This window comes from Passer montanus, unplaced genomic scaffold (genome assembly GCF_014805655.1).
Source record: "Passer montanus isolate IOZ18808 unplaced genomic scaffold, ASM1480565v1 scaffold76, whole genome shotgun sequence".
NCBI lineage: Eukaryota > Metazoa > Chordata > Aves > Passeriformes > Passeridae > Passer > Passer montanus.
Window position 1 is genome coordinate 2,071,794 of NW_024372813.1, and position 21,941 is coordinate 2,093,734.

General features: G+C 49.4%; 1 protein-coding gene across 2 annotated transcripts in view; it reads right to left on the reverse strand.

The window, feature by feature from the left end:
* Window positions 1-21,941, reverse strand: part of LOC120512684 (vascular endothelial growth factor receptor kdr-like) — a 127,022-nt gene that overhangs the window by 82,060 nt on the left and 23,021 nt on the right. For both annotated transcript variants that reach the window (XM_039731264.1, XM_039731263.1), the window contains exons 2-3: window positions 11,728-11,824; window positions 7,953-8,155 (exon numbers count right to left, since the gene is read on the reverse strand). In XM_039731264.1, the coding sequence (XP_039587198.1) occupies window positions 7,953-8,155; window positions 11,728-11,824 (300 nt within the window). The remainder of the gene's footprint in view (window positions 1-7,952; window positions 8,156-11,727; window positions 11,825-21,941) is intronic.

Below are 21,941 nucleotides of genomic sequence, written 5' to 3' on the forward strand. Positions count from 1 at the left end.
CCATCCCAGCTTGCTCCAGGCTCCATCCAACCTGGCCTTGGACAGTTCCAGGAATGGGACAGCCTCAGGTATCTCAGTCATCAAGCACTGAAGAGCCCCAGGACACAGAGAAGAGCTGAAACCTTGTGTGTCCTGCTCCAGCTACTCCAAACCCCTCCTAAGCAGGAGCAAGGCAATGCTATTGGGAAGGAGAGGCTTCCCAAGACTTTCCAGGCAGCTGGACTGCTCACTTCACAGATAAGCAAATATGAAGTGGCTCAGCTTTGGGGCTTAACAGAATGGCAAAGGATAAATTCTGAGCTAATCAACTGCCAGCTGATACCTTTGTTATGGTTTGTGCAGACAAAAAACCAGATCCTTCTTGAAACCCCTCAGTAGTTCAGACTGCCGGTGGCGTGGAAAAATGATCTGCTGGAACATCAGGAGTGTCACTGCCAGCTTTACAACCATGCTCACCACCTCCAGTCCACCAGCAATCAGTTAACTCCTTGTAAAAAAAGCCTCTCAGAGACAGAACTTCTTGAAACAAAAGGGACAGGGTCAGCTTTCTTTAAAAATGATAACCTCAGCCTGGAGGAAGATCTTCAGTTCCAGGTGGTGTAAATCAATTGCACTCAAGGGTTGCAATCTGGAGAGCTGTGGCATGGGAAATGCAGGTGTTGTCCTCTCCTCAGTCACCGGCACTGAACTCTGAGGGGAAATTCCTCAGCAAAGAAACCCTTTATGAAAACAGAGTATTTCCCTGTAGCTTGGCACATCTGTTCCTCCCGAGCTGGGAAGGTGAAATGCCCTGTGAATCTCACCCAGAAAGAAACACCCAGCAATTCCCAGAGGGTAATTAAAAGGAATGATTTACCGCGGGCTGCAAAGCTCGTTACACGTGAAGAAAGACAAGCGCTGAAACACGGTGGGGACTTAACAGCTGCAGCCGCAGCTCGGAGGCGAGGGGAAAGGCCCCTTCTGTGGGTCTCAGACTGGATGTCTGGCTCCCCAGGTCAGTGGAAGTTTGCAGGAAGCTCCGGCAGGCCAGGGTGTTGCTGTTTCCCCAGCAGGGCTCGGCAGGAACACAAACACACAGCCAAGGAAGCCGCGGCAGCGGGATGGGGCGGGGAGGGCCTGTCCAGCCCCGGGGACAGACAGACGGCGAGCACCGAACCCACAAAAGCAGCTCTAAGGTCAAATGCTTTCCTTCAGGCACTGAAGGCCTTCATGGTGAGATGCTCTTAGTGACCAGGAGATGAATTGCTGCTGGAGATGAGCTTTGTGAGCGTCTTTCCAGCTCAGCTGGGCAATCTCAGCTGTCCCCTCACACCTCCTCAGCCGGGAGCCGAGGGGTTTAAACCCCTCAGCGCTGCACTAGCAGGTTGTAGATTCAATCTCTTTATTTCCGTGTCTGTGCTTCTGAAACCTCCTCCTGACACACAGAGAGGATTTTATACAGGATTTAGTGGGTTTTGGTTTTTTTGGTTTTTTTTTTTTTCTCTGAAACCTCCTCCTGACACTCACAGAGAGGATTTTATATTTTATACAGGATTTAGTGGTGGTTGTTTTTTTTTTTTTTTTTTTTTTTTTTTTTGGTTTTTTTTTTTTTTTTTCATTCCTGCACCGTGACAGCGATTTGTCGGGTGCTGTTTGTCTCACAGCCCGAGCCCCGGAGCTGACATCGCCTCTCCCTTCAGGTGCTGCCAGCCCGGGGATGATGAGCACTAAATGGCCTCTGAGGACAGCCATTCACTGCTGCTCGTGTCCGTGAAATTCCTCAGCATTCTCATTTTGCCTCTCGCTTTGTTCCAGATAAAGATAATTCCCTCGCCTTCCCATTTATTTTCTTCACTCAGCCATACCTAAGCTGGGGAGCCTGGGCAGAGTTTCACAGGTTCTTTAAGTTCATGTTTTGACATAATCCCCATGAAGTTTGTCTTCATCAAGGTCAAACAGCATCGAGAGGAGGTTTATAACCTGTTCTTTACAGTAATAGCAGCATTAGCAGTGCGGTGACACTTTGGGCAGAGCATTTTGGAAACCTTCACAAGGAAACAGCCTGGCCTGCTGAATTCCCCCTGGTGACCCATCAAAGCTGCCTCTAGGTACAGGAGTAACTCCTATAAAGGCACTTGTTTTGAAACTGGATCTTTGAAAATAAAAGACCTTTCAGTTTGGCAGGCCAATGAAAAGAATTGTTGGTGGAATGTTTAGATTAAACAGAAAGCAGAATATTTTCTCTTTAGGCAAAACAAAAGTGACTGCAAAACCCCCAGAAGCCATTCTGAGTCAACATGAAGCATTCTGTTTTGGTCAAATGAAATGCATTCTTCCCCTGGAGATTACTGTTATGAACACAGGAATATTTGTAGAGAAAAAATATTACTCTAAAAAGTGTTAACTTCAAAAATTCTAGAAGCAAAATGCTTCTTGCTGCCAAACAAATAAAGGCAAAATGGAAAGATTTATTTTTTAAAAATCCCAGCAAAACACCACAGAAAATGAAGCCTCCATGCTTTGTCTGGAATTATGTTTCAAGGAGCAGAAGAATTTATAAATTCTGACTTCCCCCACCAGCCCCCACCAGATTTTAGGCAGGTGGAAAATACTCCCCAGCTTTACCTGAAGTCCCATTAAGAACAGGTCTCCCACCTTGGGGAAGGCTCAGCAATTAGCAGCTATTTAGTGGATAAAAACCAGGAAGGAAGCAGTGGAGGAAGTGTGTGTGACTCTGGCCTTTGGGCTCTCATTTAGAAATTCTTGATCCATGAGGAGGGATCCTCTCTCCCTGCTGGGCTGTCAGGAGCTGTCACTGCCAGTGCCAGGAACTGGCACTGCTCACTCATCACATCCTTCAAGTCTCCTCTGCTTTAAAGTGAGACCCTTCAGGATGTGATTTGAAGATACTGAATGCCTTGATTCAGAGCTAAAAGCATCTTGCCTTTCCCTTGGATGCAGCCCTCAGTCCTCGAGGGTCCTGCCCGGGGCACAGCCTATGTTCTGTGTGCTCTGACACAGAGCTGGGATCTGCAGCCAACCCTCCCAGCACTGCTGTGGGCAGGGACAGCCACTTTATCTGCAGGGCACACAGCTCATCAGCTGCCTATCTCAGCTGGCCCAGGTCTGGCAGCAAGTCTGCAGCCTCAAAGAAAGAAGAAATGCAGCTCCAGCTCTGTTCCCACTGGTAAAATCTTGAGAAAAGCGAGCCAAAGCCCAAAGCTGTCACCCCAGCCCTGCAGTTCTGCTTCTCACTTTCAGATTATCTCTGCGAACTGTCAGGAGGATTAAGGAGGCAGAAATCAGCTTCAAAGAACATCAGAAGCAAAATATGATCTCATCTGAGGGGCACTTCCCTGCACTTCCAGTCTCTTTAGATTTCTCATGGTGGGAAAGGGATGAGGCCAATGGGGCTGCTCATCCCTGGGATGTGGCTGATGTGAACTCCACCCTGGTGCAGCACTTGGACCACCTCTCTTGGACCACACTCTTCACTCCTGCCCTTCCATGGAACTGACCAGCAGGACAAGTTGTGCTTGGATACATCCCCCTTTTCACTCTGGAATGGCTTTAGCAGGACTCATGCTCCCACAAAAATGTCTGTCTAGCTTCAAATTTGATTTCCAGTTCTTGTGCTCTGGACTCCTGGCAGGGCTTCACTGTGGCTGGTGCCTTCATGGCTCCCACATGAGCTTTAAAAGGAGCCAGAACTCAAATTTTCTGTGGGGACATCTTCTGGATTTCCTGTGCTCTTGTGAACACCACTGCTGAGAACCAAACAGGTGGAAGCAAATGACTCCCTCAGTCCTGTGTTCCTCTCTCACACTACCACTGAGGTGGTGAAACACCAGCAGCTGATGGCTCTGGTGGGGACACACTGTCCAAATGTTCACTGTTTAATTGTTCACTGTTAAAATGTTTGTGTGTTCAAAGTGAGCCCCACTGGAGCGAGCAGGAATTGGGGAATCCACCCTGTTCTGCTCAGCCCCTGGTGGGCAGCCAGCACTGGGCTCACACACAGCATTTTGTGCCTGTTGCACTCAGAGGAGGGGGGACTGGTGCTTCTGAAGCAGTTATTTGAGAAGCAGCTCTATCATGGCCATAATTATTTCAAGAAATAGAATAACAGCCCTCCTTTGCATAAAAGAAGAAGGATGCCACTGGCCCCATGCATTGAGGAGCTGCCTCTTAGCCCTGCAGCTGTGGCAAAGCAAATGCCATTGCGAGTGGGCAGGAATCCCAGCTTGGAAACCTGGAGGAACTTTTCCAGACACTCTTTGGCAAGATGTGCCCAGCTCCAGTGACCTCAGCACTGGAGTCACACAAGGTGGAGGCAGCAGGGCTGGGTGGGCTTGTTCCTTGCTCTGATCACTGACTCAGGGGTACAAAATGTGCAGCAGATCCTCGACTGTGACACAGAGGCTGCTGGGGAAACATGGAGCTGAAGCAGGATTTGAGCCAGGAGCTCTTCCAGCTGACCCCCCCAGAACTCTGACTTTGCTGACACTGACAGTATTTCAAAGAGCTGAGAGCTGCAAGTCCTGACTCCTGTCTAGACTGGAGCCTGGGGTAGCCCTTTGGGAAGGTGGAATGAATTTTTGCTTGATTTGTCCTTTTTTCCTCCTTCTCTAAGCCATGTTACATTTTCTGTGTACTGGGAGTGATATGTGTGTGTATATGTGAGACAGGAAAGGCAGTGGGGTATTGGAAACTGTGGGATGTGGGACCTGGTATGATGGAAAAGATATGGAATAAGGGCTGGATGCTGACCTGGTTTTATCTAGAGATAGTTTTTTTTCCTAGCTGGAACAGTGCTGTGTATTGGATTCAATATAAGAATAAAGTGGATAAGACACTGAGGGGATCACTGTCAAGAGGACTGTCTGTATTTTCACACACCTGCCCTGTCTCCTGGCACAGGGATCCCAAAGGCTGCAATAAATGAGGATATTCCTCACAGGGAGGTGTCCCTGGTCTGGAGGGGTAACTGCAGAAGGCAGATGGAAGCAGATGCTGTCTGGGTGGCTATGGCAGCATTTTCCATGGAGCTGCCACTGCAGTGTGGGACCAGACCCTGCCTTTCCCTGCAGAGATTATCCCTCAGAGCTGAGATGGAATTAACTCAGTCAAAGATTCCCAACTATTTCTGTTCCAGCCCTGGGTTACTCTGTATTTCCAACAGGGAGATGGGCAACAGGAGAAGGGATTGTGTTCCTTTTTAATGATGATCCTTGGGACTTGCAGCTGCAGCTGGAGGCAGAAAAGGCCTCGGGAACAATTAATTCAAGATGAAACTCCTGAGCTGTGCCTCCCTCAGTGCCCAAGCACAGCTGAGGGGTGACAGCTTCCCCACCTGATCCCAGGGATGAGCAGGGTCACAGCTCCACCACGCCACAGGGAGAGCTGTGAGTGCCAGGTCCTGCCAGAGCTCCCCTCCAGGGAGGCTGGGAAAACAGGAGCCAGCACAGGAAATAATGGCCAATAACAGGGCTTCCGATACAATCATGTTCTCATTTTGGTGTCAAGCAGCCAGCCAGGAATGAAGGGAAAAATACCATTCCCCTTCCTTTTTTGGCAATAATTGCTTATACCTCAGAGGAATCTCCAGCCTTCAGAGGCTGCCTCCACATTTTCCGCCTCCACCTGGCTCAGCCTCACAAACACCCTGCTGAGCACTTGCTCTCTCCACAAAACATCCACAGAGATGAGCTTTGGGCCTCACCCCTGTCTGTCACTGCCAGGATCTGTGAGTTCCCTCACTTGGAAACAGCTGATGGGTTTCTCAGTGCTGCCCAGACATGGCCACAGCAATTTCCTCAAAAGGCACGTTTAAACACTGAAGAAAGGCATAGGTGTGCTCTGAACTCCTTGTTTAAGTCCAGAGCAGCTTCCTGGTCCCCAGGACAGCCTGCTGGCTCCCAACAAATATCCACAGGAACTGAATGGCAGGAAGAGCATGCCCTAAGGACAGATCCATGCTGAGGTATAAATAGCTCCATTTCACGGGGCCAAGCAGCTTCCTCAGCCTGGCAGGCCAGATCCCAGCAGGAACCTGCAGCTCCTGGGCTGAGCTGCTGGGCCAGAGCCCTGCTTAGGGGTGCACAGAACAAGCCACAGGATTTTCCACCCACTTTTCCTTCCATGACTTTTCAAGCACTGGAGTCTAAGAGCTTTTAGAGCAGGGAGGACGTGGGACACAATTAAAGTGCACCTGAGAGGGTGATGCTTTTCAAGCACAGGAGTCTGAGTAAGAGCTTTTAGAGCAGGGAGGACGTGGGACACAATTAAAGTGCACCTGAGAGGGTGATTTTGTGCTGTTTGTCAGGAGAACCTTGGCAAGCCGGAGGACATCCTGCCTTTTTTTTAGATCAGCTCTGTTCCAAGAGCATCCCTGGCGAGGCATTTCATAACTTGGGATATTTTCTTCAGGAAAGTGCTCAGGCAGTCCCAAAAGGTCCACAACGTTTCCTGCACGTGCTCCTGCCAGAGTAATGAAGGGCTGGGTAGGCAGCCAGGGCACTGAATCTGGACAGAGAATTGAGTTTCCTGGAGTGTGGGACAGGCTGGGTTAACAATGTTGGACCTGGGGCATCTGAGCTGGGTGTAATGGGAAAAGGAAACAGCTCAGCACAAGAAGCAGGGTGGATAAAGCAACCAGAGCACCAAGAAAAGAAAAAAACAGAGAAAGGAAATAGAAAGGGAGAAAAAAATTACTTCAGGAACTAAGAAGTAACGCCAAAAAACCACTTTCCAATTAGAGGAAAACTTGCTGGGAAAGCAGGATAAGGGTAAAAAGGGGCTGTTTTCAACAGGCAGGAAAATGTCACCCACATGAATCAAGCAGGTGTGTTCACCTGGGGGTGCAAAGGCTGAATTTAGCTGTGTGGGCATATCAGAGTCCCCTGGGAGATGGAAATCACTCTTTGTGTTGCTTCACCCTGGCAACACCCTGAGACCCTGAGTCAGAGCTGACTGCAAAGATTTGTGATTTCTGGAGGTGTAGGTTTGCAGCTCTCTTCAAATACCATCAGACAAACTCACTGCTCCTTCAGCATTTGTGTAAGAGGATTCAAAGAACCACATTTTAGCTTTTACTAGGAAAATGTAATTAATTCATTCACACGAGTATTTGTGGGGAAGCGAAGGCTGAACCTATCCAGCACCAGAGGAGTTCATGTCATCTCCTATTCAAGGCACTAAAAGTCAGCTCCTTCATCTGAGGAGTCACAATCTCATCATGGAAGATCCAAGATGATTCAGTGTTTAGTAATGCATTTGTCAAGTAGATTTGAAAAAACCTCATCATTTGGGGGGGAATATTCGAACAAAAATTCCCATTATTGGAATGGTTGTTCAATATGTTGCATTCACTTAATCACAGAGGACCATGCTCCTCTGAAGTTCCTGCTTCCATTTGTTCCTGGATCTCAACTCAATAATTCTAAAATGTGGGGGACAGGCAGCTCAAAGGGAACAAAAATGAGCAATGGGACATTTTTACAGTAAAATATATTCAATGCAGTCACCCAGCTCTGCTAGGAATGTCTCACAGATGTAAGGACAAATGTGTAGGAGGGGAGGAATTACAAAGCATCCTGCTGGGAAGGTCCATGACTGAGGAGGAAGGGAAAGAGAGAGGGCTTCCAGGATGAATCTTTGGAAAAGGACCCTTTAGGACTGAAGAATTTAGTCTTAAAAGGAAAGGATGTTTAAGGAAGTATCTGTTACTTGGGACACTAAACTGCTGGGACAATCCAGCTTTCAAGTCCTGGAACTGAACAAGATGGGTAATCCCTGGTTCTCACGTCCATGAGAATTCAGCTGCCATGAAAACCCAGATGTCTTTGGTTTGTTCAGAGTGTCAGAGTTGCTGCTTCCTCCTGGGCCAGCAGAGAGGTGGAAGCCCCTACACTTCTGGTTCTGCCTCACGCAGCTCCCAGAGCCCACCACCATTTAAAAAGCAGAATTCTTACCTTGGACAAAGACATAGATCCTGGCCACGAGCCCCTGGTGCTCGGGGGTGCTGTTGAGGGCACAGCTGAGGTAGCCGGTGTCGTTGGCCGTGGCTCTCCTGAGGACGAGCTGGCTGCAGCTCAGCCCGGGGACATCGCGGCAGCCGCTCACGTGCACCCGCGGGTTGTCCTCCCTCAGCTGCCAGCTCACAGACGGGGCTCCCCTGCCGGCACAACACATCCAAATCACACAGCATTCGGGCAAAACTGGGGCTTCTTTCTGGCCAGTTGGTCCCTGTGCTCCTACCCTTGTCATTCCCCAAAAAAATTGTAAAGGTCGCTGAGTGTTTGCACTTCCACCCATCAGAAATTGAGTTGGATCACCCCACACTGGTCCCCAGACATTCCTGAAATACTCTGTGGGAACTGCAGCAAACTCCCAGAGAAAAGTTTAGTTTCTTTTCTAACATACTGCCTGAACACAAGTTTGTTTTTATAACACTGTATTTTAGCCACTTCAAACATTACAAAGCATCAGATAAAATTATATGTTTGTTCGAGGAGGAGGATTTTGCATATTTTAATGGCTAAATTAATGTATATTTTCCTGCACTGAGGCTGCATGGAGAGAGGAGGATATTTATGTAATTTTTCATCACCTTTCTTGCTTAATCAGCAATGACTCAGTCTTGATTTTTGTGAAAGGCCTGAAACTAATCAGGTTACAAATCTGGGAATATCTGCTCAGGACACATTTTTTCCAATTCCCCTTGTGACAGCAGCCAGAACAGCAAGCCAGGATGGCAGAGGATGAGACATTCGCCCCATGTGACCCCTCTGCTGCCAGATCTCTGGGCACAGCTCATGAAAAATGCAATTCCATGGAGTTCAGGACAAAAAGCAGGGCCTGGGTGTCACCAGCCCAGAGCTCCCAGCTGATCTAAGTCACAGCTGGATGTGCTGGAAGCATCAGGCCATGGCAGCAGGAGCTCCTGGACCTCCCTCTGAGGACTCTGGGGATGGACCAGAGCTACCACACAGGCCTAGGAGATGAAGATGATGGTGTTTTTTGTAACAAACTGGTTTTTAGTGTGGAAACTGGCGGGTTGGAGGTTAATTTCCTGTGGATTTTCCTGGGGAAGAAGTTGGTTTTGGAGAGAGGGAATTATGTGTGTGTTTGCAGCCGAGCCACTCTTCCCGAGAATGGGGGCTTGGCTCTCCCTTCTCACTCAGAGAATTCCCACTGGCACTTTCTGGGCTAAGGAAGGAGTGAGAAGTGAGAACCCCTGGACTTCCCCAGGTCGGTGCTGCCAGGGAGAAATCCAGTCCAGACACGCTGACCCGGGACTGAGATGGCAATGCCCAAATGTGTATCTGTATGAAATTCCCAGTTAGCCAAGAACTCGGAGTTCCAGTGGCCTGCAGGGGTGCATTAGGTGCAGTCAGAGCACGTTTGCCAGGACATCCAGTGACATTTCCACAAACATCCTCTTGGCCCTCGTTCCTGCCCGTCCCTCTGTCGCCTTCCTGGAGAGGAGGCGGACATGGAGCTGGGCTCTTGAGGTTATTCCCAGCACCAGGCTGACAGGGAGCACTGGGAAAAGGGGGAATATCCTCTCTGCTGAGCAGCCTCGCCCTGTTCTTGGATGCTCTGGTGGCTTGGACAGCCCCACCCCACGTCAGAGCAGCTTCCCATTGTCCTTCCGAACACCCAGAGCTCTGGCCCACCCTACCAACGTCACTGGTGACTCCAGGACTGGGACTGCTGGCCCGGAATAGAGAACAGAGCCAGTTCACACGGAGACACATCTCCCTGCACGTCACCATGTCCCTGCCCCTTGTCACCCACACCCCTCTGGTGTCCATGCAATTCTGCTCTGGTGGCTCTGCAGGGCAGCACTGTGATTTCACACCTGAGCTTCCTTAAATCTTTCTCCCCCTACATATATTATCCTGGTGGAAGGTGGAGCCTTTGGCTGTTGCTTTGGGATTTTCACACGTCTGCCAGAGAGGAGTGGCAGCAGCAGCTTTGGCCCCACTACCACAAGCCAGGAAATCTTGGCTAAGAAGCTCAAAAGCCCAGAGCTGAAGGGAGGATGGACATTCCCAGAGACCTGCTGGGGCTGCTGCCCAGTTCTGTGCCCCACACAGCCCAAATGCCCCAGGCAGCACAAAGTATTCCAGAGCTAACCTGTGAGTGTGGCAGAGGAGGCAGGAGGGCAGACAGCCTCAGAGGGGCTGATCCAGGCAATCTTGCATTCAGAAACCACACTTTCCTTCACTTCCCAGGTTTTGAATCATGTGAGCCAAGGAGCTGAAGTGCTGCAGGCCCTGGTCCCACATTATACCCCATGCTTTTGTGTTTCCCAGCCCTGTCGTGGGGATTTCTTGCTTTGCATCCATAAGGCAATGTGGGACTGAAGTGCTCGTAACACCTTCAATTATTTATTGATTTGGTGATATGAGAAAAGTAGGGTGCTCCTCCAGATTAAAAAGGTGGGGGATGGAGAACTGCTGGGAAATGCTGATTTAATTGGTCTGGGGCACCCCAGGGACTTCGAGTCCACACAGGTTTTATGGAGAGCACCACTGAGATGTTAAAGGACTCCTTAGACTTTATTGCCATCATGTTTGCTGTTTGCCAAGCTAAAAATACCACTGGAAGGTTATTCTGACCTCGTAAGCCACATGGCAAGCTGAAGGGATTTGGAAAAAAGCTGCCTCACACTCCAGAAGACATCCCAAATTTACACAGTCTGAGCCCGTTCACCTTTTACTACAACAAAGAATTAAATAGTCTGGGACAAAAATCAGAGGGGCTGTGTCAGCGAAACCTAAAGCTTAGATTAATCTTCTCACTGCTTTTTTTTCCTGTTTTCAGTAACTTCTGTTGCAGGAAACCATCCAGGTAGTGGCACCAGCCAAGAGAACTTGCAAGAAGGTGTAAAATCCATGTGTGTGTGAGAGAGAGAAATTGTGAGAGTTTGTGTTACCTTGAGCCTTTTTTCCTACAACACTCTCTGAGAAAAACCTGAGAAACATCCTCTGGCAGTAGTGAAGTGTAAAAATCCCACTCAGAACAAGTAACACCTCCATCCCTCTCAGTCTGAGGCCTTTTGTGGGACCCAGCAGCTGCTGCATGTTCTGGCACAGCAGAGTGCTCTGGGTTTGCTCCTTCCTTGCGTGTCAGATGTGTCCCTGTTCCCAGAGCATCCCCTCCCTGTCAGCACCAAAATCCTGCTGGTCCTTGCATGGCTGGTGGCGCACATTGTGCCAGGACTGAGGCACTGTTGTGATTTACAGCAGAGCACTTTGGTTTTTCACAAGTCCTGATTAAATTTGATTTAAAGAACATGTTATGTTTAAACAGGCTGGGTCTTTGAATGTACACACTGCTGCTTATTTAAGTGTCTGTGATGGGCTAGGTGGCAGTTCCTGGTGATCCTGTTTGTTGTTTCCTTATGGACAGAGAGCAAAGGAGTGGTTTTAGCTTCAGAGGAGCTGAATCTGCCCCTATTTCAGGGAGGATTTCCAGCCACGTCCTCAAGCACGGCGCATCCCACTCCCATGAGCTCTCCCTTGTGCTGACTCAGGGCTTTGCTTGGGCCCCTGAACAATACAAAACAACACAACACAAAGAACTTGGCCAAGCTGACCCCAGACTCTCCTCCCTGCTCTGTCACAGCCCCAGCTCCCAGCTGGCCGAGCATCAGGCTCTGCTCTGTCCTGGAGCTGTGCTGGGCCAAACCAATCAACACAAGGACAAAAATCCAGCATTTTTTTGAGCAATCCTTACCAGCATTTTATTTTTAGGGTGTCTCCTGGTGAGATGACAACTTGGTCCTTGGAAATGCTCAGCTTTGGTTTCCGAAGGAGCTCTTCCTCAGCGAGACCTGACCCAAAAAAAAGAAGAAACCATCATTAGTTTAGACGGGCTATTCAGTGGTGTCAAAGCAGCACAATGCAAACTCTTTGTTTTGTAAATAGTTCCTAATTTGGGGGCCCACAAAGTGCTGCATTTATCCTTGGCCAGGAGATGCCCTCAGTTTGTTTTTGTTTCCTTTATTCCTCTCTTTCTTTTCTGACACAAGACACCTGCAATCGTGCCAGTAGTGTTTTGAGCCAGCTTTATTACTGAATTATTACAGATTTAGGAGAACAGATCTGTGTCAAAAGGATTTTGCACACATATAAAAGTGGAAGGAGTCAGGTCTTTGGGAAATAATTTGATGGGTGAGCTCATACATTACATTTTAATTAATGGGAGAAGAGAAAAAATAATTCTGGGGAGCAGCTCTGTGAAGCACCTGTGATATTAAAGGCAAATTGAAGACCTAGTGTTTCCCAAATCACCATTCCCAAATCCTGCATCTGAGCTGAACCCCAGGCTCAGTGGGCACCGTGGTTGGGGTAATGCTCCCAGGGGAATCTGTGATTTTGTCAGGTCTCTGATGACCAGGGGCTTTAATGACAGCAGTGACAAAGGTCTCTCTCATCATCTCCTGGCCCAGGAAATGTCTCCTGCCTGTGGAACTGTCCCCAGGGACAATCTGAGTGTTCATCTACAATGAGACAATGTTCAGAAAGTGAAACTGAGAATAACCAGAAGTGGAGGTTGGCCAGGCTGGTTGCTTTGTCCAAATTCAAAGTAACATAATCAAGGAGAGGAGAAACCAGGCTCTGATAAGGATCTCCACTTCCAAAGCTCTGACATTAAAGCCGTGTTTTCTTTCCCCTCCTGCTCTTCAAATTTCTCTCTTCTCCTGTGCCTCAAACTCGATAAGGCAGAAATCCTCCCTGGGCTCCCAGCACGGGCATTATTTGCAGCAGCCAGGGAGATAACATATCTGGCAGAAAGAGAAACACTAGGCTTTGACTTTTCAACTGCACGAAGCAGTGATTTTCCTGCCCCCACCTCTCTACTCTCATCTCTGAGCTGCTTGATTTCAGTAAATTGCTCTCTGCCTGGCATCAGTGTGGGGAGTGACTCACTCCCACTTTGGAGTCTCTGGCTTCTTCCAGGAGCTCTTGGACTCAGCAGAGGCCAGGTAATCCCATGGCACCAGAGTCCTTCCAGAGGGGATCCTGCCCAGACACCACTGCCCTTGGAGCCCCTGACCCTTCCTACAGACTCTGGTTGAGGCTTTGAACCAGTGCTGGCCACCAGAGACAAATCCAGCCCACTTTCCCTGCTCTGGCACTGCTGCTCCACCTCCAAAGTCCTTTGCAGAACAAGAAGTTGGGGTCTGGCCAACCCCAACTCTCTGCAGTGGCTCTGTGTGACATTATTTAGCACCTCCAGACTGCCATTCCATGGCATGCTGGGGAAGCAGAGCAGCTGGGGGCTCCAGCCCTGCAGTTCCCATTTATTTGGGAAGCACTGCTATTCCTCAACATCCTCAGGATGGCACACACAGGGAGCAGCATCACACTGAGCTGAGAACCAACAGAAAAAGCCCCAAACTCTGCAGGAAGAGCCACTGCCAGGCAAGCCCATCCTTGCTCTTGGCTTCGAGGCCCCTCTGGTTTCCAGGCAGAGCCAGTTCCCACCGGGAATGGGCTGAGCTTGGCACAGGTTCTTTCGTGGTGCTGAGGCATTTCACAGCCCCCCTCAGACTGACTGTGCTGAGCTTTGCAAAAATGCTCCAGGATATGGCCAACAGCTTCCAATTTGTCTGTCAAATGCCATTAATTTGCCAGCTGAGGGGGTTGGGGTCCCTGTAGCTCTCCCAGGACACTGCTCCTCCCAGGATCTGCTCTGGGCTGTTGATGCTGTGGCTTCAGCCAGGACTTAGAAAACCCTGGGGTTTGGAACAAGATTATTTCTCTCCTCTTGTGCCTTCAGTTGTTCTTAGGGGGGGCTCAGCTGGTGCCTCTGGATTGTAGCTCTCATGAGCAAGTGTGGCACTGTCAGAGGGTCTGGGGTCAGAGCCTGAGCTCTGCTCTGACTGCAGAGTCTTCAGGCTTTCACAACATTTGACACCGTTCTTGCTAAGAGAAAGAAAAGTATTTTTCAATTATTCTGGTTTTGCTTCTGAGTTACTTCTTGCCCAAAGTTTATTTTGGCTTCGGGAGCTGAAGAACAGAATAAGCAAAGTGGAATTTCAGTGTTTTTCTCCTCCACAGAGGACAGGAGGAGAATTCCTGTGCCACACACATCTGGTCTCTGCTGGCAGGTGACAGAGGGTTTATATAAACACAGCCTGTGCCCCTTCGGCCACACCACAGCTGACTGGGCTGAGAAAAGACAGAGAGAGGCATGGGGGCCGGGTCAGGCTGTGCCAGGACAGGACATCTAATGCCAAACTGGCAGAGTGAGACCTCACAGTATTCCTAACCTCCCCTGGCCCCTTTAGAGCTAGATGTGACTTTTAGAAGGCAAAGCTGGGGACAGCCCCAGGGTGTGTTGGATGGGGAGGAAGGATCTGCTCTACTTTCAATTTGGTGTCTGTGTTTGAGGAGATTCATGCCTTTATGAAGGTGTTAGGATGCTACAAGGGAGAATCAAGCACATTCGTGGCAGTGCACCCCCTCTTTTCCACAGCCCTGCTCCCCAGCCTTTGTCGCTAAAGCCAGGACCCACAGCCTGCCCAGGGTGGGATGGAGACCTGCTGGGCTGGGTCCTGCTGAAGCTGAAGTGCTCTGATTCCACTGCTCAAATTCCAGTGCCCAGGCCTAAGGGAACATTGTCCTCTCCTCCCTGTTAAATAATTTTGATCCTGCTCTAGGGCTACAAGGGACATAAAATTAAAAGCAGGCCATCATTACTGTGTCATGACCATGGCAAAGCTCCTTGTGAAGCCACAAGAAGAGTCGTTGGTGCCACAGCTGTCCCTGCCATCCCCTGTGGAGCTGACCCTGCCCTGGGTGTGCTCCTGGTGCAGCATCCTTCCCTAGATGCCCTGGCATGCTTTGGGATGAGGTGCTGGAGTGACAATCCTGCAGGTGTGGCAGAGGCTCTGCCTCCTGCAGAGCCACAAAGGGGTCTCAGCAGCACATGCCCTGTGTGAGCCAGGGGGAAGGACAGACTCCCCTGGGGAGGGACACCTCTGCTCAGGCTCCCCACTCCCTGCCCTGCCTTGGCTGTTGCCAACACAAGTTGGCTCCAGCAAGACAAGAGCAGCACCTCCAGCCTGGAGGTGCCTCTGGAAAGAGCCCAGGTGAGGACAGAAGCTCTGCCCAGAGCCTCACGGCACCATTTCTGACTCGGGTTGTTCATTCCCACCTCCAGTTCAGGCTTTAGCATTCTGCTCCAGGCGGCGAAAACCGCAAACACAGCACAACCACAAATCCTCGGGAGCCAAATGTGAAAGGTTGACTGATACATTATCCAGGGGAGAAAAATATATTGAAAACTGCTTTTCCTGGGATAATCTGATTTTGCAGCACGGCCAACATTAAACACGGGAGGCTCCCCAGGCAGGGGGTAATGGGTGACCTCCGTCACCTCTCTGTCAGATGGTTTCCAACTCCATCTCACTTGGCACAGGGAGATCCCTCCCACGCACAGCCTGATGCTCCGTACCGGGCCCAGCAGTGAGCGTGGATAAGAAGTATTTTTAATCTCTGTTCCTGATTGTAACAGCCTTCCTGCAGGCATGCTGTGGGCACTGCAGCTCTCCCTAGCAGAGCCCTCACAGATGGCTGCGAGCCTGGCTGTGCCCGGGTGTGGCTCAGTGACAGCTCAGGCGATGTGATCCCTGATTAAGGATCCCGGATCCCTTCTGGCCGCAGGGAGAGCGGGGGGAACAGAGCCCACCCAGCCTCTGCTTCAGCTGACAAGGAAATCACTGCCAGGCAGAACAGAGAGTGCTGTGCTGGCAGCTAAACGAGGCAGGGTAGAGCAGGGATGGCACGAGGGTTGGGCACACACAGCTTTGTGCACGCAGGTGAGCTCCATGGACTGTTCACGTGTGTAAAGGCACTCCTGTGCAGAGAGCTGGGCCCAGGGCACCCCAGGGCCCCTTGGAAGGGACTGGAAGTCAGAGTTTGGAGCTGATTTGAGTCAGGGAAGGAGGGTGACAGATACACAGCATTTAAAATCTGTTTTGTCACTGCTGACGGTGCTCCTGTGAGCTGTGCTTGCCTGGCAGAACCTGGACCAGAAGCTCCAGGAAGCCTCTGGAGCACTGGGGGCTGTCCAGACACCACACCCTGCCCTGGTGACCAGGGAGAGGGGACCAGCAGTGACTGGGGTGGTGCAGAGGCAGAGCTATCCCCTGCCCTCCTCCCAGGAAAACCTGGGCAAGGCAGACCCTCCAAACAACTCAGTCCCTGCTGCAGAAATGACACCAGGAAAGGACAATGTTCTCCCCTCCGAGCTGCCAGGGCACCTCATCACCAGCACAGCGTGAGCACACCTCAAAACGAGCAGGTGTCCCTTTCAAAGGGCATTTCCATGCTTCTATCCCCAAGGAAATCTATTTTTGCTGGTATTGGAGAGCTCAGGGATTCACTGAAAAGCCATGTGTGTTTAAACCAATGGCCTGTAATCATCTTAGGATTTATTTCAAGGTTACCCCCATGAAAAGAGAAGGCACCACAGCACTGCCAGCATTATTGGATCACAAGCCTTGCAATATTTGGTGTTTTTATTAAGTCTTCAGCTCCTGGAATCAGCTTTCACTTGTTACACTCAAGTGGTTTTCAATTATTTTTAAAGGTTTAAAAAGACAGTAGCAAATAACTAAAGAGACCCATCTCACCCCTCTTTTTGTTGTGAATCTGGACATAGGATTTTTGATTCTCCTAGACATTAATGAAATGTTTTGTGGTCTCTATGCACAATGCAAGATCTTCTAAATGAAATGTTATTGCTACCATTGACTTTCCCAGCAGAGGGGAAGGGAAGTTCTTGTGGGGAAGGTCTTGGCTGTAAGTCAGAGAAAAAACTCCCAATTTTTGTCTTTTCTGCTGTCTGCTGAGTTCTGTATCAAGGCACTGATGGGAACTGAGTCAGTACAGAGGGCAAAGGCCCCCATGATGGGCTGCAGGTGGGGAATGTGTGGGTCAGAGCTGCTTGGGGAAAACTTCCCCTCTAGACCTAATGTGGTCTGAATGCCTCTCTCCCATTTCCTGTGCTAGGGGGCTGCTTTGGGTCAGGTTATTTGCTCTCTCAATTCTCCATGTGTCTTTTGAGGATAATAATTTGTCGGTGAAGTTTTAAACCCTTCATCTTTTCCTGTGCATCTCCACTGTGCTAAACCACTTTTGCTAGAGGAGGAGGTGAGAAGGTGTTCAGCCTCTCACCACCTCTGGCCAGCACTCTCTCCCTTGCCTGCTATTCCAGCTGAACTATTTTTAAGGAAAACGGTTCATCAGCTTTTAAAGATTTTCTATTTCCTTTGTTTGTTTGAGGGGAATGGTTACTAGAAGCCTCTCTTCCTGTGGTTTTCCAGTCAAAATAACCAGGAGTCCCCCCAGGGTGGCTGTGCCGTGGGTGGGCACAGAGCTGAGAACCTCCAGGCCAGAGCCAAAGCTTCCCTTCCTACCAAAGCTGAAGAAGTTCATCCAAAATTAAATTAGCAATCACAAACTCATCAGGAGACACGACAAAGGTTCCTTCAGGATATTCAAATGCAAGTGTTAACCCAGGAGTACCTCTGGCAAAGCAACAGGATTCCTGTTTCCATTGATTTTCCCAGCCAGGGAAGGCAGGATTTGCTCAGCTGAGTCACGAGAGAGGGGAGCAGTTCCCACCCGTTCCTCTGTGCCTGCTGCAATGAAAGTTGTGTGTGGCTCAGGGCAGTTGGGGTGTAAATGATCCAAAGTGACAACAACGAAAAATTAAATCATTAGTCTGGAGCGGGGAGACGTCAACAACAGCACAGTAAAAACAACTGCTAAGTGGAGAAAGTGTTTGGAGATAAGATAAGGCTTTGGCCCAGCTTTTGGGATTTGTTCCTGCAAGGCTTTTCCTCAGCCACAGATGCATCAGCATTTCCTGCTGAGGTGGCACAGGGTCACCCTGGTTTCCTCCTGCAATCAGCAAAACCCCTCAGCAAGGCCACCTGATTGCTCTGGGTGCTGACACACAAACCCTGTGACCTTCCCTTGGCTTTTCTGCAATCCAAACATCACCTTTGGGGCTCACCTGCACCTGCTGCAAGGCAGCCCCTGGAATTACAGTGCCATGGCCTTTCCTGGCTCTCTGTGATCTGGATTGCTGGATCAGCTGCAGATTTATGGGAAGGGGTCACAGAAAGCAGCTCCAGGTCAAAATTGTTTGGTCTTGGGCAGTGGCAGCTCATTAATCAGGGCCATTGTTTTCCCTCTGACACCACAGAGTCCCAGGGAGTGCCAGGGATGTCACCAGCCCATGCTGCTGGTGAGCTGGGGACTGAGGGGACATGTCCTCACTTTGGGACTGGCTGATAAACCAGGAACTCGGATCTACAGGGAAAATAAACATGAAATCTGGGAAAGGAGGTGGCAACATCTGCAATCATCTGCCAGGCACTCAAGCACAATTTGAAGTATTTAGGAAATGTGGTAATCTCATGTTGATGGAAAAAAGGCTGGGAATGTTGTTATTTCTTGATCCAAATTATGGCAATTCCTCTGGGAAAGAGGAGACCTGGCACATTTCCATGATTAGGAAATATGCAGACCCAGTGGGAACAAGATGCACAAAAAAGGAGCCCTAAAGACTCTAGGGGGAAAAAAAAAATCCAAAAATGTGAGGTATGAAGCTGTCTTTGCCTCTCCCCCCAGCATGGTCTCCTGAGAAAAGCTGGAGAGCTGCAGATCAGTGTTTCCAATGATTCCCAGACAGGATTACTTCATCAGCGCTCCAGACATAGCTTTCCTTCCTCCTCGCTGGCCATCCCCAGGACAGGGCACATTCCTCAGGCAAAGCTGGGACTCAGGAGGAGTGAGGGCACCCAGGGGGCTGAGGGATGACCCCTCCTGGGGAGCAGCCCCAGCCAGAGCTGGACACAGCTCTCTGTGCTGCCTTTGGGTCACCCTGCCCACCCCAGCCCTTCACCTCCTCCCAGGGCACTCAGGGAGCACTTCCTGCACCCTGGAGCTATTCCAGCATTTCTCTGGAAGTGAACCTAGCCAGGATTTCTTCCCTGTCTCCAGAGCACTGGGCAGGAAAATGGGAAGGTGGAAGGCTTGCTCAGAAGGGGGAGTGGAGGGACAGCATCAACTTCTGCTCCCTATGAGAGGGGCAGGACCTAGGGAACAGCTGGAGCTGTGCCAGGGCAGGTTTAGGTTGGAGATCAGGAAAGGCTCTTCCCCCAGAGGGTGCTGGGCACTGCCCAGGGGATGGGCAGGGTCCTGAGGCTGCCAGAGCTCCAGGAGCATTTGGTCAATCAGGGTGGGATTGTTGGGGGGTCTGTGGCTTGGACTGGGGGATCCTTGTGGGTCCCTTCCATCTCAGGATGTTCTGTGATCTATCTGTGCCTGCTCTGGGCTCTTTCCAGGCTTCTCTGTGTCCCTGTGCCAACTTGGAGTTGTCCCCCCAGGTGAACTCCTGGTGGTTTATGTGGGTATGGATGGACAGAGCTGGAGATTTTTATGGCTTGTCAGCCCAGCTGTTCCTCACAGCTACAGACACCAGACCTGGGCCAAGCTGTGGTTCCAGCTTGTCCAAACCCTGCACTGAGCTGCCTTTAATCTAATCAGAGCCCCTCTCTGCAGGTAATTTGTATGTGGTGAGTAGTTACTGTGGATGCTAAGGAAGGAATGCTTTAAAACACTTCTAGTTTAATTACTTTATTATTTTGAGGAGTATCATCAGATCTGCTCATTTAGCAAAGGTGACAGGTGAGGCTGAGGAGTCATCAGCAGTAATTCATGGGCTTCATGTGTGCAGCACTAAACACTGTGCTCACTCACATCAATGGGATTGGATTTGGCACCTCTCGAAATTTCTCTCAAACTTATTTGTTTTGTACAGCTGCAAATAATGAAAGCAATTGTTGGGCTGACTCAGTTCCAAGAACTATTCCCCAACCTACTCATGTACACAGAGAGGATCAGTCACTCTTGAAATCCATCCTGAGATGAGCCAGCTCCTCCCATGCAAAAACAAGCAGTAAATCTCTATTGATTCACCAGTGGTTTCCCTCCTGGTCCTACCCAGTTTCACTCTTTACACTGGACTTTTTAACCTGGAATAAAGGGCTTGCCTACACTTGGGTAGATACCTACACTCCAGGGTGGATTTTTTGTTGTGGAGAGTAGACTTTAAAATTAGAGCAGTAGTAGAGAAGTTTTCAACAGGTTTTCTATACACTTTTATACCTTCTTCATAATTTCCTTTTGAAGTGACAAGAAATCAGATTTTAAAAACCACCAACCCTTTCCTTTTCTGTGTGTCTGTGATAAGTTAATATTAATTTTTTCCTGATTAATCACATCACTGCCCAGGTATTGGCAGGCTGGAAATGTCCGTGATGGTTTCTTTACTGTGGTGGCATTTCCCAGAGAAGGGACAAGGTGCACCAGGAGTGATGAACTGCAGATGGGACAGAGAGAGATTTGAGGCAGGTTTTATCTCTCTGTGGATAAGAAACTGCCTTATTTCAGTGTTTAGGGGCAATGCAATAACCCAGGCAGGCATCAGCTCCTGACTGAGCCCGGCTGCCAGCAGAGGTCAGGATTGAAACTGGCACCAGAAGATGTTAAGGAAGGATTTCCTTGAGGTTTCCATGCAAAATGCTGTCAGTGGGAAAACGAAATTTTTGCCAGAGTTCAATGCAACAGTTGGTTTCCCACGTGTGGAAAATCTGCCCTGGTTGTACAGAGCTGACCAAGTCCCTGACATCTTCAACCAGGACACAACTTCCAACAGTAATTTAGGGCAGCCAGGCTCGGTTTAGAACCACAGCTTTGGGGCTTGAGAAGTAACACTCCTGTAAATTCACAGCAAACAGATGCAAATGAACTTTTCTCAGGTTAAAGAGGTTGTAAATGAAGTTTCACTGGGCCACAGCACACAAATTAAAGCACTGCCCAGCATGAACTCCAAATGAAGTCCCACTTAAGGGGTGCTAACTTTGAACTTCACCTGGCCTGGCTATTTCAGTTCTTAGGACATTCATTTCCAGAGCAATTTTCCATGCAGCATGAGGCAATAGCAGCAAGTGAAACAGTGTTTCCAAATACCCAGTCAACTAAATCGTTGTCCTGTGTGTCAGTTCTCCTTTGATAATAAAATATGATGGTAATTCATCCTAAGACAAAGGCTTTGGAAAACTGTAACATGGATCCCCTGGAGAGACATTAAAATGGCCAGAGAAGAAAAGAGAGAAGTTACAAAATCCCTGACACCGTGGTTTAGCAAAATGTGTGTTTCTTTGAAAGCATTTTTGGGTCTTTTTTGCCAGCACTCAGCCTCTGTCTGGATGTATCAGATCAGAAGGATGCTCACTCACATCCCTCCTCCACCATCTGCAGACTAAATCCATTCTTCCCAAATTTTCTTCTTGTTCCGTCAGCCACTTGCACATGAGAGTGTTGGAAACTCTGTAACTACCTGTACCTTATCCTCAAACCTTCTACAGAATAAGCTTCATAAGATCCGGAAAAGAACATTTAAGCCCAACAGATGGGAATCAACAGGAATGGCTCATAAATGGGCCTTTAGGTGCTACAATAATAAAGCTGTTGGAAATGGGAGTGGTTATCAGGAGAGGCTGGAATCATGGCAGGTCGGATACCAAGGGCAATCATTTATGTGCTCCTTCTGTTGGCCAGAGTCTGGGGAGAGGAAAGAAAACCTTCCCAAGGTTGTTCCATCAGCCTGTGTAATTCACCTCCCAAAGGAAGCAGAGAGGCCAGCCCTATCTTTAGGAATATTTAGAATCAGAGGAGATAAAGTGCTGGGAGATGTCCTTCAGAAAACATTTGCTGGTGCTCCACAAACAATCCCTGAGAGCTCCAGCTGCCACATTTGGGAATTCTCTGATATCCTGCTGAGTGGCCAAGCAGAGCCTGCCTTGAGGTACAGGACCCTTCCCTTTCCAAACTCCTTTGGTGCTCCCTCAAAGGCAGAGTGGA